This window comes from Oncorhynchus nerka, linkage group LG22 (assembly GCF_034236695.1).
Source record: "Oncorhynchus nerka isolate Pitt River linkage group LG22, Oner_Uvic_2.0, whole genome shotgun sequence".
NCBI lineage: Eukaryota > Metazoa > Chordata > Actinopteri > Salmoniformes > Salmonidae > Oncorhynchus > Oncorhynchus nerka.
This window is the reverse complement of record NC_088417.1, coordinates 49,532,875-49,560,398: the sequence shown is the minus strand read 5'-3', so window position 1 is coordinate 49,560,398 and position 27,524 is coordinate 49,532,875. Positions and strand designations below refer to the sequence as shown.

Below are 27,524 nucleotides of genomic sequence, written 5' to 3'. Positions count from 1 at the left end.
TGCTCCAGCCACTGCAGTATATTTATATACCTTTTACACACATTATTTATTTGGTTTAATGTTATTTTCTCAATTCTCATTATTACAAATCGTATCTCAGAATAAGTCATACTGATATATATGATTTGTAATGATGACAATTGAGAAAAAAATATTAATCCATGATGTATTTAAAATAAATAATTTGTAGGTTCGGACAATATGTGAGGATTTTTGGAGCCTCTCTCTTTCTCGCTAATTCCCCCTCTTTCTTTTTCAGCATTTATCCAGGAGCTGCAGAGGAGAGACCCAGTATAGTCTCAACATATATCCACTGGTACCTGGACAGAAGATGGTGGGGAGGGGTGGATGGATCATACGTTTCCTGCGCTGTTCAGGCTGTTCTCCCTCGGTGTTCTACTCACCACATACCTATACGTTTAGGATTGTACCAATCGGCACTCTTCCGAAATTCTGTTTGCCGTAATTTTTATCGTTTCAAGAGCTTTGCTGTGCCTCTCTTGCTCCGCCATTACTGCCTACCTTACTCTATTCTACTCACCTCCCAAGTCAACTCTCATATCTTACCTGTGTCCATTTCTGGCCTTACTCTTCACTAGAGAAAACAATTCAGAGAATATCATCGGTCACACCATCGAAACGCAGTACATTTCCAACAGTTGCACATTTAAAAGTCAACCTAACTTTGGTCGCTGCAGCAGAAGTACATATTTTTGTATATTTTTGTAATGAATTGCAGTAGTTGACCACAGGGGGGCATTGTGAATCAGGATAATCGCACATGAAGCCTATCTCTGTAGTTTCTGTACCACCCAGGAGCAGTCAGGGAACTACAAATCCCAGCTCGCAACAATAAGGGAGTTCTCCTGGTTAAATTTCTGTCTGTCCGTCTACAGCTATTAAAAGTAAGGTGCTGATCTTGGGTCAGTTATGCATTTTCCCAACTAATGGTTAAGTTAGGATTAGAGGCGGGGAACCTGTTCCTAGATCTCTACCAAGGGGAAACTTCACCCCGGAGCCACTTTATACTGGTTGTCCTCTGAGCTCTGGCTACACCTCACATCAACTGTTTGTTTTTTTCACCTCAGTGATTAGCGGAAGCATATCAGCTAGGACCGTCTGCACCGGGTCCTATTCCAGTTACCATGCCCACTTTTCCATGTAGCACAGACAACCCCAGCAGACCACCTATAGATGACAAAAGGGCCCAATCCCAAAACAACCCCTAGCCCCTGCAACCTCTGCCTCACTAGTAGAGATGTGAGAAGATTGGTGTAAGCAATATGGAAAAATGTAATTCAGCCAATCGGCGCAAGTTGGAGCTATTACCATATTACTTACGACAGTCTCATCCATTCAGATCTCCACAAGTACATAGGGCTAGGGGTCGATATGGGATATGATGACAGTTTGCCACCTGGACACAGAAACATAATTATTCAAATGGTTGTCCTTTAAAAGCAATGAACAATTGCTGATTGGATGTTAGATGAACAATTGTATCTATTTAAAGAATGACAAAATATTTTCTACGCACTTTAATGCCTGACATTTCCTATCTCCCTGTGAAGCACATCCAATAGGTTGCCAACCATATCCATTTCCCAATGACATGGAGACCTATGCCTGTTCTGTGCATTCTATTTCTACGTTCCTAACGCTGCCTACTCTTCTAGTCGCCACATAAGAAAAGAGGTGAGAAGAGGAGTGGAGCAGGTTGGGGACTGTACCGGGTATGATTCTGCTGCAGTTCAGGCAACTGCAGCGTATCACTGTGCAGTCCAGGGACTTGTACTTGACTGTGTAGGATCTTCTAAAGATACAGTGCCTTCAGAAAGTATTCACACCCCCTTGACTTTTTCCACATTTTGTTGTGTTACAGACTGAATTTCAAATGGATAAAATGTAGATATGTCACTGATCCACATACAATATCCCATAATGTAAAAAGTGGATTTTTGCTTTTAGAATTTTTCTTTACAAATTTAATACAAAATGAAAAACGAAAATGTCTTGAGTCAATAACTATTCAACCACTTTGTTATGTCAAGCTAAATAAGTTCAGGAGAAAAACATTTGCTTATCAAGTCATGTCAGTTGCATAGACTCACTCTGTGCAATAATAGTGTTTAACGTGATTTTTGAATGACTACCCGATCTCTGTACCCTACAGAGCGCAGCGGTCTAAGGCACTGCATCTCAGTGCAAGAGGTGTCACTACAGTCCCTGGTTCGAATCCAGGCTGTATCACATCCGGCCGTGATTGGGAGTCCCATAGAGCAGGGCACAATTGGCCCAGCGTCATCCAGGTGATGGCCGGTGTAGGTCGTCATTGTAAATAAGAATTTGTTCTAAACAGACTTGCCTAGTTTAAATAAAGGTTCAATATGCTGCCACAGCCGCTATCCAGCCATCTTGTCACTGTGGTAACAGCCATAGCACCACAGAAAGTTGCAGACCAATGTAACTGACTTGTCAAGTTAAATAAAGGTAAAATAAAAATACAATTATCTGTAAGGTCCTTCAGTTGAGTAGTGAATTTCAAGCACAGATTCAACCACAAAAACGGAGGTTTTCCAATGCCTCACAAAGAAGGGTACCTATTGGTAGATGGTATAATAAAATATACCATTGAGCATGGTGAAGTTATTAATTACACTTTGGATAGTGTACCCAGTCACTACAAAGATACAGGCATCCTTCCTAACTCAGTTGCCGGAGAGGAAGGGAACCACTCAGGGATTTCACCATGAGGCCAATGGTGATTTTAAATGACGGTTATGGGAGGGGAACTGAGGATGGATCAATGACCGTGTTACTCCACAATATTAACCTAAATGACAGAGTGAAAAGAAGGAAGCCTATACAGAATAAAAAAATCCAAAACATACATCCTGTTTGCAGTGAGGCACTCAAATAATAATGCAAAGAAATTAACTTTTTGACTTGAATACAAGGAGTCATGTTTGGGGCAAATCCAACATCACTGAGTACCACTCTTCATATGTTCGAGAATGATTTTGGCTGCATCATGTTATGGGTATGTTTGTATCGGCAAGGACTAGTTTTAGGATAAAAATCAACTTAATCCAGCTAGGTACAGGCAATCTGGTTCAGTTTGCTTTCCAACAGACACTGGGAGACAAATTCACCTTCCAGCAGGACAATAATCTAAAACACAAAATGTGAAGAAAAAAAGTTACGGGTTGTGAATACTTTCTGAAGGTACTGTATTTAATAATACTTCGGTGGTAGCTAACATGAGACGCCAATCTTAGCTAATGCAACTCTGCCTCGTCACCTGAACGCACTTACAATCGTATAGATTTGTTATTAAGCAAAAAAATAATAGTACTTAAATTGCATATGGTTTTCTATTTCCATTGGAAATACTGTGGTAATGACAATGGAACATATTATGGATGTATTTTTTGATATATTGTAATTGTTATTTTGGATTTATTAAGGGTGATTTTCTATTGGAAAGAATGATATTTACACTGAAATTTGTGAATGCCTTTTTGTTTGGAGTTGCCTTTCTGGTCAAATACAGCTCTTGTATTAAACTATCGTCTGTCTCATCTGTTGTTTTGGGTGGGTGGAGAGACTAGGGATGTATTTAACAGTTTTCATAGTGGCAGTTATATTTACTTGAATTGCACACCATTTATATACCGCAAGATTATGCAGTGTTTTGTGTGAGTGTATGCATCACCTAGTAGAGGGCTAGTGATTTCTGTTCAATGGTCTGATGGCCTGGTAATAGGAGCAGTTTTTTTTAGTCTCTCTGTCTTAGCTCTGATGCACCTGGACGGTAGCTGAGGTCCTTAATGATCTTCTTGGCCTTCCTTTGACACTGGATGCTGTAATGTCCTGGAGCGCAGGCAACGTGCCCCCGGTGATTTGTTGGGGTGCCCGCGCCACCCTCTGGAGAGCCATGCGATTGAGGGTGGAGCAGTTGCTGTACCAGGCAGTGACGCAGCCCAACAGAATGCTCTCAATGGTGCATCTGTAGAAGTGTGCGAGGGTCTTAGAGGCCATGCCAAATTTCTTCAGCCGCCTGAGGTTGAAGAGGCACTGTTGCGCCTTCTTCACCACAATGTTGATGTGGCGAGACTATGTCTGTGGCGGTCATTACATTTTGTCAGCCGGTTGTCATGTGAAAGACTGCCGGTGTTGCGGTAATTGGCCATTCATTAACATAAACACATTTACCATCGCCAGGCCTCCATGCACACAAGCCCCTGATGCGCGCCTTTGGAACATCTACATTTAAGAAGTTGAACAATCAATTTAATATACACCATCACAATGAATACCATTTTTGGCCTTTCTAGGGAGTTTTTCCTAGCCAACGTGCTTCAACACCTGCATCGCTTGCTGTTTGGAGTTTTAGGCTGGGTTCCTGTACAGCACTTTGAGATATCAGCTGATGTACGAAGGGCTATATAAATACATTTGATTTGAATACATTATTCATTTTAGGTAGGTCTAAAGAAACATTTTGATATGGAGAAAATGTTTTTCAGAAGAGCAGAATATGAGTTGGCCTACTGTATGTTATCTGGCTATGCCCCATGCTGTAGGCTTGTTCATTTAGCAGAGAAGTGCCATTATTTTTATATGATTGTATAGTAAGAAGAATATCATTGAACTTGACTGAATGACTTAAATGTAATGTAATGTAATATTTTGCCCATCCCCGCGCAAGTGTGCGAATAAAGTGGTTATGTTGAGCGTAAAAGTGATAATTTGAAACATTTGCAACAACCACTGTTTGAGGAGCATGCAGCCTCGCTGTGTGACAGGTGATGATCTGTCCAAACTCTGTATTGCCTCCAACCCAGTGCCTGCACTTACCCAGTGCTTAGTTCTTTAGTCTAAGATGTTGAGGAGGAGGGTGCTAAACTGACATATGGAATTATTTTAAGATATTACGGATCATTTGAGCTATTTGTTTTAGAATTTTAGAACCCCTTTATGTATAACAAAAAAATACTACTAAAGGCCATAGAAACGCACACAGAAAATCATTCATAACAAACAAGGTTTTGAAGTGTCTGCCCTAAATTTAGGAGATATAAAAATAAAACATACAGTACCAGTCAAAAGTCTGGACACACATACTCATTCCAAGGTTTTTATTGAATGAGTAGGTGTGTCCAAACTTTTGACTGGTACTGTGTATATATACACTGTGCTAGAATCATAGTGAAGACATCAAAACTATGACAGAGGTCCTCTGTCCAGTGTCTGTGTTCTTTTGCCCATCTTAATCTTTTCTTTTTTATTGGCCAGTCTGAGATATGGCTTTTTCTTTGCAACTCTGCCTAGAAAGCCAGCATCCCGGTGTATTGGGGGTACTATTGAATGAAGCTGCCAGTTGAGGACTTGTGAGGCATCTGCTTCTGAAACTAGACACTAGTTTGGGGTCACATTTCTAAGTGACCCCAAACTTTTGAATGGTAGTGTATAAAGTCGTGGCCAAAAGTTTTGAGAATGACACAAATATTAATTTCCACAAAGTTTGCTGCTTCAGTGTCTTTAGATATTTTTGTCAGATGTTACTATGGAATACTGAAGTATAATTACAAGCATTTCAAAAGTGTCAAAGGCTTTTATTGACAATTATATGAAGTTGATGCAAAGAGTCAATATTTGCAGTGTTGATCCTTCTTTTTCAAGACCTCTGCAATCTGCCCTGGCATGCTGTCAATTAACTTCTGGGCCACATCCTGACTGATGGAAGCCCATTCTTGCATAATCAATGCTTGGAGCTTGTCAGAATTTGTGGGGTTTTGTTTGTCCACCCGCCTCTTGAGGATTGACCACAAGTTCTCAATGGGATTAAGGTCTGGGGCGTTTCCTAGCCATGGACCCAAAATATCAATGTTTTGTTCCCCGAGCCACTTAGTTCTCACTTTTGCCTTAGTGCAAGGTGCTCCATCATGCTGGAAAAGGCATTGTTCGTCACCAAACTGTTCCTGGATGGTTGGGAGAATTTGCTCTCGGAGGATGTGTTGGTACCATTCTTTATTCATGGCTGTGTTCTTAGGCAAAATTGTGAGTGAGCCCCACTCCCTTGGCTGAGAAGGAACCCCACACATGAATGGTCTCAGGATGCTTTAATGTTGGCATGACACAGGACTGATGGTAACGCTCACCTTGTCTTCTCCGGACAAGCTTTTTTCTGGAGGCCCCAAACAATCGGAAATGGGATTCATCAGAGAGTTAATGACTTTACCCCAGTCCTCAGCAGTCCAATCCCTGCAGAATATCAGTCTGTCTCTGATGTTTTTCCTGGAGAGAAGTGGTTTCTTTGCTGCCCTTCTTGACACCGAGCCATCCTCCAAAAGTCCTCGCCCCTCACTGTGTGTGTAGATGAACTCACACCTGCCTGCTGCCATTCCTGAGCAAGCTCTGTACTGGTGGTGCCCCGATCCCGCAGCTGAATCAACTTTAGGAGAAGGTCCTGGCGCTTGCTGGACTTTCTTGGGCGCACTAAAGCCTTCTTCACAACAGTTGAACCGCTCTCCTTGAAGTTCTTGATGATCCGATAAATGGTTGATTTAGGTGAAATCTTACTGGCAGCAATATCCCTGCCTGTGAAGCCCTTTTTGTGCAAAGCAATGATGATGGCACGTGTTTCCTTGCAGGTAACCATGGTTGACAGAGGAAGGACAATGATTCCAAGCACCACCCTCCTTTTGAAGCTTCCAGTCTGTTATTTGAACTCAATCAGCATGACAGAGTGATCTCCAGCCTTGTCCTTGTCAACACTCACCTGTGTTAACGAGAGAATCACCGACATGATGTCAGCTGGTCCCTTTGTGGCAGAGCTGAAATGCAGTGGAAATGTTTTGGGGGGATTCAGTTAATTTGAATGGCAAAGAGGGACTTTGCAATTCATCTGATCTTCATAACATTCTGGAGTATATGCAAATTGCCATCATACAAACTGAGGCAGCAGACTTTGAAAATTAATATTTGTGTCATTCTCAAAACTTTTGGCCACGACTTAATACAGTAGAAGGCTGGTCCAGTTGGATAAATTAAAGAGCGAGTTCACCCAAATTCCAAAATGACAATGGTTTCCTTACCCTGTAACAGTCTATGGACAAGGTATGATGGCATTACACAACTAATGAGCCACCCATATTCAAGATAGATTGTTCCTTTGGTAGTGAATGTAATGGACCCCAAACTGTATCAGAAAGCAGGCAAAACTAAGTTGGTTGCAGCTAAACTCAGCAAAAAAAGAAACGTCCCTTTTTCAGGACCCTGTCTTACAAAGATAATTCATAAAAATCCAAATAACTTCACAAATCTTCATTGTAATGGGTTTAAACACTGTTTATCATGCTTGTTCAATGAAACATAAACAATTAATGAACATGCACCTGGGGAACAGTCGTTAAGATACTAACAGCTTACAGATGGTAGGCAATTAAAACCACCGTTATGAAAACTTAGGACACTAAAGAGGCCTTTTCTACTGACTTTGAAAAACACCAAAAGCAACATGCCCAGGGTCCCTGCTCATCTGCGTGAACGTGCCTTAGGCATGCTGCAAGGAGTTAGATGTGGCCATGGCAATAAATTGCAATGTCCGTACTAAGACAGGACGGACAGCCGATCGTCCTCGCAGTGGCAGACCACGTGTAACAACACCTGCACAGGATCGGTACATCCGAACATCAACTGCCCGAGTTACACCAGGAACGCACAATCCCTCCATCAGTGCTCAGACTGTCCGCAATAGGCTGAGAGAGTAGGCCTGTTGTCAGGCAGGTCCTCACCAGACATCACCGGCAACAATGTCGCCTATGGGCACAAACCCACCGTCACTGGACCAGACAGGACTGGCAAAAAGTGCTCTTCTTGGTCGGATTTGCCTTTATCGTCGAAGGAATGAGCGTTACACCGAGGTCTGTACTCTGGAGCGGGATCAATTTGGAGGTGGATAATCCGTCATGGTCTGGGGTGGAGTGTCACAGCATCATCCGTCTGAGCTTGTTGTCATTGCAGTCGATCGCAATACTGTGCGTTACAGGTGAGACATCCTCCTCCTTAATGTGGTACCCTTCCTGCAGCCTCATCCTGACATGACACTCCAGCATGATAATTACCACCAGCCATACTGCTCGTTCTGTGCGTGATTTCCTGCAAGACAGGAATGTCAGTGTTCTGCCATGGTCAGTGAAGAGCCCGGATCTCAATCTCATTGAGCACGTCTGGGACCTGTTGGATCGGAGGGTGAGGGCTAGGGCCATTCCCCCCCAGAAATGTCTGGGAACTTCCAGGTGCCTTGGGGGAAGAGTGGGGTAACATCTCACAGTGAGAACTGGCAAATCTTGTGCAGTTCATGAGGAGGAGATGCACTGCAGTACTTAACGCAGCTGGTGGCCACACCAGATACTGACTGTTACTTTTGAGTTTGACCCCCACTTTGTTTAGGGACACATTATTCAATTTCTGTTAGTCACATGTCTGTGGAACGTGTTCAGTTTATGGCTCAGTTGTTGAATCTTATGTTCATACAAATATTTACACATGTTAAGTTTGCTGAAAATAAAATAGTTGACAGTGAGAGAACGTTTCTTTTACATAACTTGTTTATCTATCTTAACCAATGTTGTACCTGGTCTGGTTGTAATATAACAGATATTGTTGTACCTGTCCTTTAGGAATAGATTCAATCCGGACCGTGGAAAATCTCCGTTCAGGGTTGGGTAGGTTACTTTCTAAATGTAATCAGTTACAGTTACTAGATACCTATCCAAATTTTTAACCAGTAAAATAACTTTTAGATTAACCAAATTTAGTAACGTAATCTGATTACATTCAGTTATTTTTAGATTATTTTCCCTTTAAGAGATATTTAGAAAAATACAAAAATATATGTTACCAATTGTACAACATCTATTGCAGGATAAATCAATGTTAAAGTTTAAATTGCTGGCTATATATATAGATGTAAAGTTTTACTTAATGGGTTGGTTATGTAAGCTTCTTCTAACCTATTGCTTTCTACTACGTCAAATTATCTTTACATTAATATATATAGTTTATACATTCAAAAATAGATAGCAACTACAGATTGCCCCTTTTAAGTCTATCAAAAGTGTGCGAGTTTGAGCATGTGTCCATTAGGCCTATGAATTGTTTTATTTTTTATATCTTTTTTATATGAATTAGATTGAGCAATAAAAGCCCCACTTTTATTCAGTAGGCTGGGATACACACTATGCAGATGTTGCAAGAGCGCATTTTTCACTAGCTTTCCACTGGTTTCAAAAACAATGAACAAAATGTCATCAATCTACAAGCAATATCCCATAATGACAAAGCAAAAACAGGTTTTAATTTTTTTTGCAAATGAAATAAAAACAGACATGATTTGGAAAGGAACACACCTGTCTATATAAGGTCCCACAGTTGACAGTGCATGACAGAGCAAAAACCAAGACATGAGGTCGAAGGACTTGTCCGATACAGGATTGTGTAGAGGCACAGATCTGGGGAAGGGTATCAAAAAATGTCTACAGCTTTGAAGATCCCCAAGAACACAGTGGACTCCATCATTCTTAAATGGAAGAAGTTAGCAACCACCAAAACTCTTCCAAGAGCTGGCCGCCCGGCCAAACTGAGCAATCGGGGAGAAAAGCCTTGATCAGGGATGTGACCAAGAACCCGATGGTCACTCTGACAGAGCTCCAGAGTTCCTCTGTGGGTATGGGAGAACCTTCCAGAAGGACAACCATCTCTGCAGCACTCCACCAATCAGGTCTATATGGTAGTGGCCAGAAGGAAGCCACTCTTAAGTAAAAGGAACATGACAGCCCGCTTGGAGTTTGCCAAAAGGCACCTAGAGGACTCAGACCATGAGAAACAAGATTCTCTGGTCTGATGAAACCAAGATTGAACTCCTTGGCCTGAATGCCAAGTGTCACGTCTGGAGGCAACCTGGCACCATCCCCACGGTGAGACGTGGTGGCAGCATCATGCTTTGGGGATGTTTTTCAGCAGCAGGTAATGGGAGACCAGTCAGGATCGAGGGAATGATGAACGGAGCAAAGTACAGAGATATCCTTGATGAAAACTTGCTCCAGAGCGCTCAGGACCTCAGACTGGGGCGAAGGTTCACCTTGGACCAGTCTCTGAATGTCCTTGAGTTGCCCAGCCAGAGCCCGGACTTAAACCCAATCTGTAACGATTGTCTACTTCTTCAGACGAGGAATAGGAAAGATCGGACCAAAATGCAGAGAGGTACATGTCCATGCTACATTTATTACAACTGAACACTGAATATAAAATAACAAAAGTGAAACAACGAAAATCGAAACAGTCCTGCAAGGTTACACAACACAAAACAGGAAACAACTACCCACAAAACCCATGTGGGCAAGAGCTACCTAACTATGGTTCTCAATCAGAGACAACGATAGACAGCTGCCTCTGATTGGGAACCATACCAGGCCAAACACAGAAATACAAAACATATAACAAAACTGAATGCTCACGCCCTGACCAAACCAAAATAGAGACATAAAAAAGGAACTAAGGTCAGGACGTGACACAATCAAACATCTCTGAAGAGACCTGAACATAGCTGTGCAGCGACGCTCCCCATCCAACCTGACAGAGCTTGAGGGGGTCTGCAGAGAAGAATGGGAGAAACTCCCCAAATACAGGTGTGCCAACGGTGCTTCAACAAAGTACTGAGCAAAGGGTCTGAATACTTATGTAAATGTGATATTTCCATTTTTTATTTTGTAAATCATTTGCAAAATGTACTAAAAACCTGTTTTTTCTTTGTCATTATGGGGTATTGTGTGCAGATTGATGAGGGGGAAAAAAATATTTTAATCAATTTTAAAATAAGGCTGTGAAGTAACAAAATGTGGAAAAAGTCAAGGGGTCTGAATTCTTTCCGAATGCATTGTAGGTATTACAGACTGGGTCAGGGAGAGGTTGGAAATGTCGGTTAATACACTTGCCAGTGCATACTCTGAGAAGGCGTCCTGGTAATCCATCTGGCCCTGTGGGCTTGTGAATGTTAACCTGTTTAAAGGTATTACACACATCGGCTACAGAGAGAGTGATCACACAGTCGTCTGGAACAGCTGGTGCTCTCATGTGCATAGTTCAGTGTTGCTTGCATAAAAGCGTGCATAGCTCGTGGGTGGGTTCCCTTTGTAATCTGTGATAGTTTGCAAGCCCTGCCACATCAGACGAGCATCAGAGCCAGTGTAGCGTCCAGATTACGGATTCGATATTGGTCCTGTATTGACGCTTTGCCTGTTTGATGGTTCGTCGGAGGGTGTGACGGGATTTCTTATAAGCGTCTGGATTAGTGTCTCGCTCCTTGAAAGTGGCAGCTCTAGCCATTAGCTCATTGCAGATATTGCCTGTAATCCATGGCTTCTGGTTGGGATATGTAAGTACGGTCACTGTGGGGACAACGGCAGCGATGCACTTACCAACGAAGCAGGAGACTGATGTGGTAAACTCCTCAATGCCATCGGATGAATCCCAGAACATATTCCAGTCTTTGCTACCAAAACAGTCCTGTATTGAGTGCGTCCCTGGAACTTTCTGTTTGAGTTTTTGCTTGTAAGCAAGAGCTATGGTCAGATTTGCCAAATAGAGGATGAGGGAAATCTTTTTATGTGTCTCTGTGTGTGGAGTAACGGTGATGAAGACTTTTCTTTCCCTCTGGTGGCACATGTGAGATGCTGGTGGAAATGAGGTAAAACAGGTTTCAGTTTTCCTGCATTAAAGTCAATGCTAGGAGCACCGCCTCTGGGTGAGCATTTTATTTTTGCTTATGACCCCATGCATCTCGTTGAGAGTGGTCTTAGTGGCAGCATCAGTTTGTGATGGTAAATAGACAGTTACGAAAAATATAGATTAAAACTCTCTTGGTAAATAGTGCGGTCTACAATGGCTGACGGCAATAACGGACGTCCCATGGCTATAGTGTAGCAGGGCCGTTTGGGGCATATTCTCATTTCACTGCGCACCACATCATCTGGTTCTGCACTACAAGTGTGTGCGTATCTCCCAAGTCACCCCAGGCCGTGCCATTGAGCAATCAGTATCTTCATAGGTGATGATTATTTCAATGTGATACCTTAATATTCCACAAATTATAATAGTATAAAACATCTGAAATAATGTAAGGACCATTGTTGAACATTGAACTTGTGATGGACCTTAATTAATAAAGTATCAAACTCATGAGAAGCCTGAAAGTTGGTGGAGAAAATAAATATGCTTTAAAACAGTGTAATTTCTGAACTATGCCACATAGGTGTTTACACAGGCAGCCCAATTCTGATAATTTCTCACTTATTGGTCTGAAAAAGAGCTGCTGTGATTGGTGGAAAAGGACTTGGGACTCGAAGGTTCGATCTGCAAAAATATGAGTCTGAGATAATTGGCTTCAATGTTACGAACCCTAATTGGTTTGAATGGTGTCAGCGATTTATATAGTATTCTTTTTTGAATTTAAAATGAATTGTGCTATTAAGAGTGCTATATAGGTAGATAATTGAACAGAACAAGGCTGTCAATAATTGACAAAAATGCAGATAGAACCTTATATTCCCAAGTTCTTGACGAGTAGTTTTCCATTTGCCCAGCATCACCAAATATACATTGCACTGTCAAACAAGATACCTTTTTCAAATAAAATGTTTAATCAAAGTTATACATCTTTATAATAAATATTTTCTGTGCTGTTGTGCCCTCTCAAAGCATCTCAACAATGAAAGAATCCGCAAAATAAACAATAAAGTTGAAATTCTTATAACAAATTTAAAATGTCCAACCAATCTGGATTCACAACATAATAAAATGAATAGAAAATAACAATGTAAAAATAGCAGGAGTATGATGAACTGTGTCCAAGGGCCATGTGAGTGCATAGATGCCAGTCACACAAAATGTCAACTATTGATGTGAGGTGAGCGTCAGAGGACACAAAGTGCTAGCTGTTGGGTGGAGAAAAGCAAAAGAAGCTGATATTATTTCCTTCCCCTCCTTTGTTGGTGTGGCAATGACTTGTATCTGCCATCTTCTAAAATTCATTTGAAATTCCACGCAGTCGAGGTGAACACATGCCCATGTTTATTTAATTTCCTTAATATTTTCTTAAAAATAAAAATCATTAAATATACAAACAGTAACATTTTTTAGGCCAAAAATGTTTTTTTGAACTTTGTGGTGTACATTCAGGAACATTCATATTGAAAGTGAAAAAAAGAATAAACAATAACAAAAAAAAAATCATATTAATTGGCTATAATTAGGAACAATATAAATTGCCATTACAATTGATCATAAGTTACAAAGTATTTTGTTTCTAGCAGTCCAATCTCCCTGCCAAAGTGGTGTGTTCTCATAATTTCTCCTTTGACGGGATCCAAATGTAGGGTCCTGAATGCTCCTCTACCACCATTTTGCAGTGGTTATACATTTCCTCTAAGGTGTCCCCTTGAACAAGGGCTGCAAAACATAGGGAGACATTCAGTACAGACAGACCTAGCCATTTAGAAATGATTTTCTTACAGAATAAAATTGCTCATTGTCCACTGAGAAGGACATTATTTTTTAGTAATGTACATACTGTTCTGGAGAACAATACATCGCACCCATATAACATATTGTGGTGACATTTACTACCACAGGTTAGGTTGAAATAGTCAATTCAAAAGACAAACATTCTGCTGACGCTTAAAAAAAATCCTAAAAGTAGTTTATCAAATGTACTAGTGGCTTAGTTCCAATTGTTCCTTGTCATACAGCAAATAAGGGTGTTATTTGTCACCATAAAAGTTGAAGGGCATTATCCAGGCAGGGTTGTAATGCGCGTTCACATGCGCAGAATTACAGTATGGATCTGCTTTATAATTTGGGGCGTACAGTATGAAATGTTCCCACTAATTGTAGGATCTCGATGTGCACCAAAATTGTGTGAAATCTATAGAAGGTTAAGAAATGAGGCCTCATAACTGTAAACATCGGCACGGGTGGCACTGAAATCGACACGACTACAACTCTTTTGTCTAAAAAGAGCAACAATGTTCATCTTTAACTCATGGATACTGTACCTGTGAAAAACTCGGCAAACTCCTGCTCCAGTTTCATGGCCCGGTCAAATGTCTTCCTGGCCTGCTCTTCTGTTAGCCTCTTATTCATCTCCCTGGGGACAGATGTTTGTTGTGAGGCCTCAGACTCCATGGGGAGGTTTCCCAGACACAGATTAAGCCTAGTCCTGGACTATAAAGCAAGCTCAATGGAGAATCTCCATTGAAAGTGCCTTTTAGTCCAGGAATAGGTTTAGGGCTGGATTTAATCCGTAGTGCTGAAGAGCTGCACTACAGGGCGATATCAATTTAAAGGCAATGTTCGGTCATTAGCAGAGACTGCATCCATTCTAATCGCTTGTATATGTCGGCTAAATCGGAAATGACCTTCTTATTTAAATCGCTGATCTTCAGCCCTTAATCTGTGTCTGGGAAACCGGACCCATAAATTCTACTGTCTGCAGCTGTTGTATTTGTCAATTCAACTCCCATGTTCACTTAATTGCCTGATTTGCCCCCTGCCCACTTTGGTGACTTAAAATACATTCTGCACTCACTTGATGTCAGCGCCTTCTACTGTATTGCATATCCGTTAGACACATTTGCTACGTAATAATATGTTCATGAGTTGGGAGACGAGAACTCACATTAATGAATCGATGGATCTGGGCTTTATAAAGATGGCAATGGGATAGAGTTGTGCTACTTGTAGTCGTTTAATGGCATTCCCCGACACGTCAAGTATGCAGTGTTTACCCTGCTGAAAGAAGAAAGAAACAGTTTATGTACAGTGCCTTCAGAAAGTATTCATACCCGTTGACTTATTCCACATGTTGTTGGGTTACATAAAAGCGAAAACATGTTTTTAGAAAATGCTGCAATATATTTTTGCAATATTTCTCATTTAAATAAGTATTCACACCCCTGAGTCGATACATGTTAGAATCACCTTTGGCAGTGATGCTGTGTCTTTCTGGGTAAATCTCTAAGCGCTTTGCACACCTGGATTATATCATATTTGAACATTATTATCATTTTAATTCTTCAAGCTCTGTCAAGTTGGTTGCTGATCATTGCTAGACAGCTATTTTCATGTCTTGCCATTGATTATCAAGCCAATTTAAGTCAACTGTAACTAGGCAAACTCAGGAACATTTAATGTTGTCTTGGTAAGCAACTCCAGTGTATATTTGGCCTTGTGCTTTAGGTTACTGTCCTGCTGAAAAGTGAATTTGTCTCCCAATGTCTGTTGGAAAGCAGACTGAACCAGGTTTTCCTCTAGGATTTTGCCTGTGCTTAGCTCTATTCTGTTTCTTTTAACAAAAAAATACTTTCTTGTCGATGACATGCATACCCATAACATGATGCAGCCACCACTATGCTTGAAAATATGAAGAGTGGTACTCAGTGATGTGTTTAATTGGATTTGCCCCAATCATAATGCTTTGTATTCAGGACATTGCTTTTCCACATTTTTGGCAGTGTTACTTTAGTGCCTTATTGTAAACAGGATGCATATTTTGGAATATTTGTATTCTGTACAGGCTCTCTTCTTTTCACTCTATCACTTAGGTTAGTATTGTGAAGTAACTACAATGTTGATGATCCATCCTCAGTTTTCTCCAATCACAGCCATTCAACTCTAACAGTTTTAAAGTCACCATGAAATCCCTGAGCAGTTTCCTTCCTCTCTGGCAACTGAGTTAGGAAGGAAACCTGTATCTTTGCAGTGACTGGGTGTATTGATATACCATCCAAAGTGTAATTTATAGCTTCACCATGCTCAAAGGGATATTCAATGTCTGCTTTAAAAAAAAAATGTCTTACCCATCTACCAATAGGTGCCCTTTTGTGCGAGGCATTGGAAAACCTCCCTGGTCTTTGTGGTTTAATCTGTGTTTGAAATGCACTGCTTGACTGAGAGACCTTACATATTGTGTGTGATGAGGTAGTCATTCAAAAATGGTTAAAAACACTATTATTGCACACAGACTGAGTCCATGCAACTTGTTCAGCACATCTTTACTCCTGAACTTATTTAGGCTTGCCATAACAAAGGGGTTGAATACTTATTGACTCAAAACATTTCTGCTTTTCATTTTTTATTAATTTGTAAAAATGTCTAAAAACACAATTCCACTTTGACATTATGGGGTATTGTGTGTAGGCCAGTGACACAATCTCTTACTCAGGCTGTAACAACAAATCACAAGGCACTGTACATATTCATTGAATTCACATGATGTTCTTGATTCAGTGAAATTACTGTTTCTGACAAAGAATCTGGTAATACTTTACTAGAAGGGGTAAACAGTACAAACTGTATAAATGGATAATTATGCTTGAAGACAAATAAGACTTAAAAAAATATATATCTTTGTGTGGTTGCAACATACAGGAAACAACATTTTGTATTTCTCAGCCAATTAAAATCGTTGACGTAGTTGCACGTGATTAAAGGCGACATGTTAGCTATACTAATTACATAACCTGGAACATTTAGCCATATGCTAACCTTACCAGGTGGCAGTGATTATATCCTGTTCAAATTCATGATTATATCCGGTTCCTAACAGCCAATTAAAATCGTCAACATAGTTGGACGTGATCCAACACTTGTTCATGGAAGTGTCCTTAACAGAAGTCTAACGGTTCTGATAATTAAAGCAACTACATCAAATGTAGTTGACTGACTGGTCAAATATCTCTCTGTGTAGTGCCTTGCTCCACGTAATTGTCAGATTTTGGCATGGGTTGGAATTTCACGAGTCCCCCCCCATTTTTAAATGTAGAATAACATTTACTGTGTTCGTGTGTTGAGAAGGGGACAGTGTTGAAAAGTAGTGAACTACATGTATTTCAACTATTAATATAATTACATTTTGCAGTAGCTTTGTGGTAGTTGAACTAAATTAAAATCTTGGTAGTTCAGAAGTTAATAACTTTTTTCCCATGTAGTGGTGTAGCTAACTACTGGAACGCCACACAGTGGTTTAAAGTACTTAAGTAAAAAATACTTTAAATTACTACATAAGTCGTTTTTGTGGGGTATCTATACCTCACTATTTAAATTTGACAACTTTTACTTCACTACATTTCTTAGGAAAATAATGTACTTTTTACCCCATACATACAAAAGTACTCATTACATTTTGAATGCTTAGCAGGACAGGAAAATGGTCCAATTCATTCACTTAACTTTGGTCATCCCTTCTGCCTCTGATCTGCCGGACTCATTAATAAACACACTGTTGGAGTGTGCCCCTGGCTATCCATAAATTAACCCCCCAAAAAATGAAAATGGTGCAGTCTGGTTTACTTAATATAAGGAATTTTAAATGATTTATACTTTTACTTTTGATACTTAAGTATATTTAAAACCAAATATTTTTTATTCAATTTTACTGGGTGACTTTCACTTGAGTCATTTTCTATTAAGGTACTGAATCTTTACTTTTACACAAGTATAACAAATTTTACCACCACTGACTACACACAATTATTTTTTTGCAAAAAATAAATAAATAAATATATATGGGTGAAGTAGGCAAGAATGTCCTTTCTTTTTCAGAAATAGACCTGCCTAATTATCACATGAAACAGTGTGTTTAATGGGCCAAAATGACACATTCTGTTAACATCTGACTCCAGAGTAATCGGTTCTTGCAATTTGTAACAAAAGACTATAAAAATAAATACAAATACTAAGCTATATTATATGCTCAAAGAAATTGGAAAATGATATTTGTTTATACTAATACAATTGCTCAGAGAAAGAGATTTTGTTTAAAAAGTCATACAAATCTACGCACACCATTGGGCCAAAGAGCGCTATTTTCAGGTTGTGTGACCACAGCACTACCTGGAGTTCACTAAATGGCATTGACACTTGGATTGGAACCGGTGCTATGGTCATATGACACGAAAGTAGAGGTCTTTGACCATGCACACCAGCGGTGGGTTCGGCCTTCAAAATAACAATGCAGAAAATACCTCATACCTACTGTAAAATATGGTGGTGGATCTTTGATGTTATGGGGCTATTTTGCTTCCACTGGTCCTGGGGAATTTACCAAGTGGCAGGATATTTTAGCCAAAAACCTGGTTGCCTTTGCCAGGCTGAAACTAGGCCTCAAGAGGATCTTCCAGCAAGACATTAACCCCAAGGCCACATCAAAATCCACAAAGAAATTGTTAATTGACCACAACATTTAAATTATCCACACTTGAACCCCATTTAAAAGCTGTGGTTTGAATTGAAAAGGGCAGTCTAAGCAAAGGATATCAAGGATCTGGAAATAATCTGAATGGAGGAATGGTCTATGATCCCTCCCAATGTGTTGTCCAATCGCTTTCTCTGAGCAATTGTATTAGTATAAAATACAACTTTTAAAAAGTATTTATTTTAGTCTTATTTGCTCATCTTTATCAAGGGTACCAATAATTATGGACCCCACTGTTTGCGTTATTTGACTCGAGGATGAGCATTACAAAGTGTAATAGAGTCCGGGTTTGGCTGTCATTGTAAATAAGAAAAAATAAAGGTTAAATAAAATAAAATGCATTACAGGTTGCACTCTCATTGTCATCCATCAGATGGCAGTATTACAGTAATTTTAAATGCGTTTATAGCGAGTCCAGACACAATCCCACACTTAGCCTACTCCATGTAAAAGATTCCAAATCAACAGTCTTAAATGTATGAAGACACTTGGCTGTATCTGTATCAGATGGAGAATGACTTCTATTTGACAAAGTCATCCAACTCTCCGATTGGCCTTTTCTGTACTATAGGAACTCCGATGAACAATATAGCCTACATTCATTCACATCAGATTGTGTCCTATAACCTACCGCTATAACCTATTACTGCATATGGGACTTTGTATGATACACTTCAATTCACTTCGACAATGTGCGAGATAGGCTATAGGCCTACAGAAATAGAAATGAATCACTCCTGGAACCCTCTCGTGAAATCCATGAATTCAACGTAAAAATGCAAACCTACACATAGGCTACTGCCACATACATAATTGTTGCTACTATAGTATGGGATATATTACATAGACGTGTAGGCCTATGTACAACGTTTTATATGCATTATTATATTCATCCACTTTGTCCCATATATATGGACGAGCAGTGGACAGTGTTTCCCTTAACAAAAATGCTTGAAGGGAGGGGGGCTCGAACTCACGGTTAATGAACACTGTTGTTACGGGTAACTCGCTTTAGTGGTGTTTGCCACGAGGAAAGCAATGATGGTTATCGTACCTGACAGCTATTTGACATGTCCATGAGGCTCTTTGACTTTTTTTTTTACAGTGTACGATAAAACTTGTGTACAGACCTCCTCCTCCTATTTTCTCTGTAAAAGTACATGGGTGGATGTGAAACGGATAAGCAAAAAAGTGGGACTTTGTTATCTACCAAGTCAAGGATGCAATGATCATGCAATGTTGTCACTCTACACTTGAGACAGACCAAGTGAAGGGGAACAAAAGTAAACCTTGGCTGCAAACACATAAAAAGACACACCCTCTCCTCTCAGCCCTCAAATTTAGGGAACACCTCATTTTTTTTTAGTCTTTTTTTAAAAAAATAATTTTTTACCCCTTTTTCTCCCCAATTTTCGTGGTATCCAATTATTGTAGTAGCTACTATCTTGTCTCATCGCTACAACTCCCGTACGGGCTCGGGAGAGACGAAGGTTGAATGTCATGCGTCCTCCGATACACAACCCAACCAGCCATACTGCTTCTTAACACAGCGCGCATCCAAACCCGGAAGCCAGCCGCACCAATGTGTCGGAGGCTACACCGTGCACCCGGCAACCTTGGTTAGCGCGCACTGCGCCCGGCCCGCTACAGGAGTCGCTGGTGCGCGATGAGACAAGGACATCCCTACCGACCAAGCCCTCCCTAACCCGGACGAAGCTAGGCCAATTGTGCGTCGCCCCACGGACCTCCCGGTCGCGGCCGGTTACGACAGAGCCTGGGCGCGAACCCAGGGACTCTGATGGCACAGCTGGCGCTGCAGTACAGCGCCCTTAACCACTGCGCCACCCGGGAGGCACGGGAACACTTCTTTTGACGTATCATGGCGTATGATGAGGGTGGAATAAATTCATTTGAAATGGATCGCCCTTGCCCGGAAATATGACACTTTCGTTCGTCAACGGTTGTGTTCTCAGTTATCACGGAACCACCGCTAGCTGTTGTGTGTGGTTTATAAGCGCTACAGTCAATTGTGATAGCATTTCATATTACATTTACATTTAAGTCATTTAGCAGACGCTCTTATCCAGAGCGACTTACAAATTGGTGCTTTCACCTTATGACATCCAGTGGAACAGCCACTTTACAATAGCGCATCTAGGTCTTTTAAGGGGGGGAGAAGGATTACTTTATCCTATCCTAGGTATTCCTTAAAGAGGTGGGGTTTCAGGTGTCTCCGGAAGGTGGTGATTGACTCCGCTGTCCTGGCGTCGTGAGGGAGTTTGTTCCACCATTGGGGGGCCAGAGCAGCGAACAGTTTTGACTGGGCTGAGCGGGAACTGTACTTCCTCAGTGGTAGGGAGGCGAGCAGGCCAGAGGTGGATGAACGCAGTGCCCTTGTTTGGGTGTAGGGCCTGATCAGAGCCTGGAGGTACTGAGGTGCCGTTCCCCTCACAGCTCCGTAGGCAAGCACCATGGTCTTGTAGCGGATGCGAGCTTCAACTGGAAGCCAGTGGAGAGAGCGGAGGAGCGGGGTGACGTGAGAGAACTTGGGAAGGTTGAACACCAGACGGGCTGCGGCGTTCTGGATGAGTTGTAGGGGTTTAATGGCACAGGCAGGGAGCCCAGCCAACAGCGAGTTGCAGTAATCCAGACGGGAGATGACAAGTGCCTGGATTAGGACCTGCGCCGCTTCCTGTGTGAGGCAGGGTCGTACTCTGCTGGAAGACAAAGCATCTGCAGACATGGAATCTAGCCATCCGATGATATCGGGTAAATCGAAAATTACAATGTGTGATGTCAGGGAAAGTTGTATGCGCTAGCTAACGTTTCCAAAAGCTAACCAAACAAAAACATCATGACTTTTACGATCCGTGTTTGGGGCGTCATGTGCATTAGTACCACAATTTCTAACTTATTTACATTTGTTTTTACTTACACTTGAATGCTGACTTCTCCATATTGATGTTGGTTTTAAGTATTGGCAGACTTTTCTTAGCGGATGTACAATCATCGCGATTTGAATTATGTGGAGTTTCAGGCCCCGGAGTGAACAAAATTGTACACTCGCAAACTTGATCACAAACACGGGCCGAGGGAATTACGCTGTCAGCTTGGCTAATCGTTTGAACCGATAGCAAAGATGGCCACGGGGATTCCCCCAAGGACATAAGGCGAGGGTAAGTGGAGGAGGGTGTGTCTTGTAGGTGTTTGAAATGCAGCCCTTGAATTTGGAAGTTTAAATATACCTCTCGGGTGTCCAAGTTGACCTATTTCAAGAAATGCTATTGGTTTGTGTATAAAAAGTTTAGGATCTTTGATAAGCGGATGCAGAATTTGTTACAGGAAACAATCACTGCCACCTGGTTAGGTTAGCATAGGACTAAATGTGTGAGGTTATATAATGGGAAGTGCATACACATAGTCAACATTGGGTTTGTGTACCGCGGTCTGTCACCATTCATTTTCTGCCTGTGGAATATATATATATATATATATATATATATATATATATATATAAAAATCTCAATTGCAACAACATTGACACTTACCCTCTCAGCCACATATTTGACCGACTGAACACTGGTTCCGTAGAGATTGTCGTTGTATTGGCCCGCCTCAATGAACTTGTGCTCTTGGATGTCCTGCTCCATCTGCTCTCTGGACATTACAAAATGGTAGTCCCGCCCATCGACCTCGTAGTCCCTCCTTGATCGAGTGGTATCTTTGGTACAAGAGAAGGAGGCAAAGAGGTAAAAGAAAGTATATTTAAATACAGAAAGTACAATGTAAAAGGAGGAAATTGTTTAACTGAATGTGCAAATTATTGTTGAAGGGGGAGTTATAGAGGGGGCAGTGTTTAGAGTGATTGGTTTAACAACATAAGTGTCATTGTGTCCTTGAAACAAATTCAATATGATTCTAGATAAACGTCAAGGACATATTTAATCCCAAATTATAGGGAGATGTGTCTCAAAATCAGACGACATCTACAGCCGTCCATCGGATGACATTTAAAAAAAAATACATTGTCATTTAGCAGATGCTCTTATCCAGAGCGACTTACCGGAGTAATTGGGGTTGAGTGCTTTGCTTAAGGGAACATCGACAGATAATTATCTGAGTCGAAACCGCGACCTTTCAAATGTTTTATTTTTATCAAACGTTATCTATTTGTTAGTCTTACGGATACCAGTATCCTGTGTGTGTGTGTGTATCCTGTGTTCTTTTCTCTCCTTCTCCCCTCACAGGTGAAAATCATCACTCCCCAATCAGTCACCAATCATCAATCAGAAGACACACCTCCTCCTGTTTCCTACCCTATCACAGTTCCTTTCCCTTGGTTTAAAAACCCTGTCAGTTGTTTGCTCTAGAGCTCAATCTCTCTGTAAATGCCATGTCTGTAGGTCTCTGTGTTTCACTCTCTCTTTGTGTATTAACCTCTCTTTTGTTTGAGCACCTCCATAGCACTTTGTTCTCACCTGTGAGTATTGTTTTTGGTTATGGTGTTTGTTTGTTTGCTGGTGGGAAAAGGGGAAACCAAGACAAGACGCCCATGGGCATACACTACCCGTAGGTAGACTTTGTTAAATACACTAGTTAGAACTGGGCGGACCACCCGCTGTATTTTTGTTAGTTAGTTAGCTGTTGTTAAAGTAGGCTAGTCTAGCTTAGGGGTGTTTTTGAATACTTATTGTTTATTTCCTTGGGTCCAGCTCAGCCCCTTTTCCTGCTCCCCCCCCCATTACCGTGTGTTTTCAAATAAACCTGGAGTTTGACGGTAGATTTCAGTTGTCCTGGTTATTTCGTTCACACTTTTACTTTGTCACTATTATAATTTGTTTGAGTTATGTTACAGGTCTCATTTACCATCCCTTCTAGACTGTTGGGCCAAAAGGGAATCGTAACAGTTAGAAAAAGACAAACTTTTTACAACCACTTTGAAATCAAGGTCTTTAAACAATCCAGGGAAAAAAGGTTGTTCGCAAGACAACATTTAAAGATAGTCCTTAATTGAAACAATAAAGCGGTCCCCTGCCTCGGTTTTGGTAGAAAGCTGAGGGATGGGCCTGGAGAAATGTAACCCCTCTCAAATTCACAGACGGAGCTAAGGATGCAAGGACTGACCATCCATTATATAAAAAATATTGTTTTAAGGCTATATACGATTAGTTTACATTTGCATTGTTTACAAACATTGCAGTGAAATAAGCTTATATTAAGGGGTTCTGATGTGGCACGACAGGTGAACTAAGCATATGAGCCATTTATAAAGTTATATTCTTCAATCAATGAGTATTGATATTTAATTTTCAGTCCACAAATGGCTGTAGCAACTAAGGATTCTAGCCTTAATGTCATTTGTTAGTATGGTCCCACTTTACAATAAGTGACTGATACCTTTTTATTTACAATATAGTTACAAAAGGCAGGCACAGTGGGATCACAGTGCAGATACACAAACACAACTGCCTGTTTGTGTGTGTAAACAAACTAAATCATTGTTCACTGTTAGAACATTTTTCAAAATAACATGATCGTTTTGAACCGATTATAACTAGTACACCTAAGCGGAAATCTGTAGGGTTTTCAGTGTGATAGAATGTAAACCCAGTGTAAGTGTTATGATACTCTAAGGGCTCGATTCAATCCGTTTCGCCGAAGTTCAGTGCAATAACACAATTGAAATTAAAGGCAATGTCCGCGCGTTCGCAGAGACTACATTCACGGTAAACGCTGCATATGTCAGCTCAATTGGAAATTACTTTACACTTTAAATTGCCCTGGAGCGCTGAACTTCCGCGATAGGGATAGAAATCAAGCCCTGAATATGCTTTTTGTTCAATCTGAATTTTTGGTACATGTGTTACTGTAAATGTGTATAATAGGGAAATCTATAGATTCTCTGTCGCATTGGTTAAAAAATTACGGTTTTTCCGGGGAATATATAGATTTACCAGTGAGAACAGAAATCTACACATTCCCCACGGTGAATCTATAGATCTCCTGGTAACTGTGTATAGAGAGGCATTTTTGTATTTTTACATTTCAATACCTCTACATAAACACATTTTGAATCAAATACTTACAACAGAGTGGAACCTATTCTACTACCTTTCACTACATTGACTTTAACAACAACTTTGTTATACTACATACAGTGCCTTGCGAAAGTATTCGGCCCCCTTGAACTTTGCGACCTTTTGCCACATTTCAGGCTTCAAACAAAGATAGAAAACTGTATTTTTTTGTGAAGAATCAACAACAAGTGGGACACAATCATGAAGTGGAACGACATTTATTGGATATTTAACTTTAACAAATCAAAAACTGAAAAATTGGGCGTGCAAAATTATTCAGCCCCTTTACTTTCAGTGCAGCAAACTCTCTCCAGAAGTTCAGTGAGGATCTCTGAATGATCCAATGTTGACCTAAATGACTAATGATGATAAATGCACCTGCACTGTGATAGTCTCAGAGGTCCGTTAAAAGCGCAGAGAGCATCATGAAGAACAAGGAACACACCAGGCAGGTCCGAGATACTGTTGTGGAGAAGTTTAAAGCCGGATTTGGATACAAAAAGATTTCCCAAGCTTTAAACATCCCAAGGAGCACTGTGCAAGCGATAATATTGAAATGGAAGGAGTATCAGACCACTGCAAATCTACCAAGACCTGGCCGTCCCTCTAAACTTTCAGCTCATACAAGGAGAAGACTGATCAGAGATGCAGCCAAGAGGCCCATGATCACTCTGGATGAACTGCAGAGATCTACAGCTGAGGTGGGAGACTCTGTCCATAGGACAACAATCAGTCGTATATTGCACAAATCTGGCCTTTATGGAAGTGTGGCAAGAAGAAAGCCATTTCTTAAAGATATCCATAAAAAGTGTTGTTTAAAGTTTGCCACAAGCCACCTGGGAGACACACCAAACATGTGGAAGAAGGTGCTCTGGTCAGATGAAACAAAAATTGAACTTTTTGGCAACAATGCAAAACGTTATGTTTGGCGTAAAAGCAACACAGCTCATCACCCTGAACACACCATCCCCACTGTCAAATATGGTGGTGGGAGCATCATGGTTTGGGCCTGCTTTTCTTCAGCAGGGACAGGGAAGATGGTTAAAATTGATGGGAAGATGGATGGAGCCAAATACAGGACCATTCTGGAAGAAAACCTGATGGAGTCTGCAAAAGACCTGAGACTGGGACGGAGATTTGTCTTCCAACAAGATAATGATCCAAAACATAAAGCAAAATCTACAATGGAATGGTTCAAAAATAAACATATCCAGGTGTTAGAATGGCCAAGTCAAAGTCCAGACCTGAATCCAATCGAGAATCTGTGGAAAGAACTGAAAACTGCTGTTCACAAATGCTCTCCATCCAACCTCACTGAGCTCGAGCTGTTTTGCAAAAAAAAAAATCAGTCTCTCGATGTGCAAAACTGATAGACATACCCCAAGCGACTTACAGCTGTAATCGCAGCAAAAGGTGGCGCTACAAAGTATTGACTTAAGGGGGCTGAATAATTTTGCACGCCCAATTTTTCAGTTTTTGATTTGTTAAAAAAGTTTGAAGTATCCAATAAATGTCGTTCCACTTCATGATTGTGTCCCACTTGTTGTTGATTCTTCACAAAAAAATACAGTTTTATATCTTTATGTTTGAAGCCTGAAATGTGGCAAAAGGTCGCAAAGTTCAAGGGGGCCGAATACTTTCGCAAGGCACTGTATATTCTGTATACCAGCAACGACATGGCTTACTTACCTCGATGCCCTGAACTGTTAGCTGCTTTATTTGGTTTTAAAGATAGAAAGATAAGTAAATGAAAACAAAAAATGACATCAAGTACACAGTGATGTGAAATATACAATAGTATTAAATACTCAAATTTAGTTTAGTCCAATTTTGATAGTCCCAAAAATGCAAGTTTTCATGATCACTTTCATTACATGACTTTCAGTCTCCTGATTCTCAAAATCAAATAGGAGCAAAAAAGTTCAAAAACTTTTCTCCAGGCCTACTATTAAGACAACCATGAGGCGTGTATGTGCAAAATAATTGGATTGTGAGACCACATTCATTTTGTACAGACAAGAAATGTGAAAAATGGTTTGAGTAAAATGCTCCTTTAAGCCAGAAACACTACTGTCCACAAACCTCTGAACTTAGTAGTATAGCCTCACTATCTTTCATACTGGAGTCTTTCATACAACAGTCATAAAGCTTTTAAACAAAAAATTACCAAAACACACAATCCTGTTGTCCGTAAATCTATATCCAAATGTGTTCCCATAGCTTCTGTTGGATTGTGAAAAAAAATAGTTTGTTTCAAGAAGAACCTAACCATGGATTTCAGTGTCTCCTGGCCCATAGACTACATTCAGTGTGAGGAACCATTTAACATCAAGTTCTAAAACCCTGAACGTCCCTTTAAAATGGTTCAATTAAATTGCACATGTGAATAGAAGGGAATAATAAGATCCTACATTATTATTGTCGTCAAGAAATCATCTCTGGATAATTTAACCAAGTATGTAATATACAAAACAAAGAACCCCAGAAAACATGTAAGGGGAAAAAATGAAATGCCTTTTGATGACAAATGAGGAAAAATAATGAATCAAACACTATAATGACATAACAAATGAAAGAGATGGATATAAACCACTACCACAATGGTGTATTGGCAGCACAGTGGAATTTATAAGGGCAACGGTGTTATATAATGTTTATAGGGAGAGCTAATCACAAGGGCACATGATCACACAATTCATTTGTGATGCAGCAACAAACACCTTAAGACGGAGTGGAAGACTGACTCCTGGGTCCGTATGTATCAAGCATCTCGGCGTAGGAGTGCTGCTCTAGGATCAGGTCCTCTCTGTCCATGAAACCTTATCCATTTTGATCTAAGTGGCAAAACTGATCCTAAAATCAGCGCTCCTACTCCGAGATGCTTGATATACCCAAGGCCCCTGGTTTCCTTGCGAATGTACAGGTACTTACGCGGCACGCAGGAGCCAAATTTGTCCGGGTATTCTGATATCAGGTCGTCATTGATTCTGTCCTTCATCGGTCCAAGGATTATGACGGGTCTGGTGTAATTAACTGAAAGATCAAACGGTGTCGATTGACTAATTTACAGACGTTTGAGGCTATAACTGTCCCCCTAGCGTTACTCTCTGCAGTAATTTTGGGCATGCAAT

At 40.6% G+C, this 27,524-nt stretch overlaps 2 protein-coding genes across 26 annotated transcripts in view; one reads left to right on the top strand and one right to left on the bottom strand.

Moving 5' to 3' along the window:
• LOC115105299 (vasodilator-stimulated phosphoprotein-like) overlaps window positions 1-3,570 on the top strand; it is a 32,549-nt gene extending 28,979 nt beyond the window's left edge. For all 3 annotated transcript variants that reach the window (XM_065007224.1, XM_029627182.2, XM_029627184.2), the window contains exon 13: window positions 260-3,570. In XM_065007224.1, coding sequence (XP_064863296.1) covers window positions 260-297 — 38 coding nt within the window. In that variant the 3' untranslated portion in view covers window positions 298-3,570. The remainder of the gene's footprint in view (window positions 1-259) is intronic.
• A 9,111-nt stretch (window positions 3,571-12,681) lies between these two features.
• The window catches only part of dlg2 (discs, large homolog 2 (Drosophila)), a 367,048-nt gene continuing 352,205 nt past the window's right edge, over window positions 12,682-27,524 (bottom strand). For 14 of the 23 annotated variants that reach the window (XM_029627167.2, XM_029627160.2, XM_065007216.1 and 11 more), the window contains 6 exons: window positions 27,325-27,426; window positions 26,083-26,106; window positions 21,865-22,037; window positions 14,741-14,853; window positions 14,118-14,209; window positions 12,682-13,512 (listed from right to left, as the gene is read on the bottom strand). In XM_029627167.2, the coding sequence (XP_029483027.2) occupies window positions 13,406-13,512; window positions 14,118-14,209; window positions 14,741-14,853; window positions 21,865-22,037; window positions 26,083-26,106; window positions 27,325-27,426 (611 nt within the window). In that variant the 3' untranslated portion in view covers window positions 12,682-13,405. The remainder of the gene's footprint in view (window positions 13,513-14,117; window positions 14,210-14,740; window positions 14,854-21,864; window positions 22,038-26,082; window positions 26,107-27,324; window positions 27,427-27,524) is intronic. The other 9 variants (XM_029627170.2, XM_029627165.2, XM_029627171.2 and 6 more) reach the window with 3 other exon arrangements.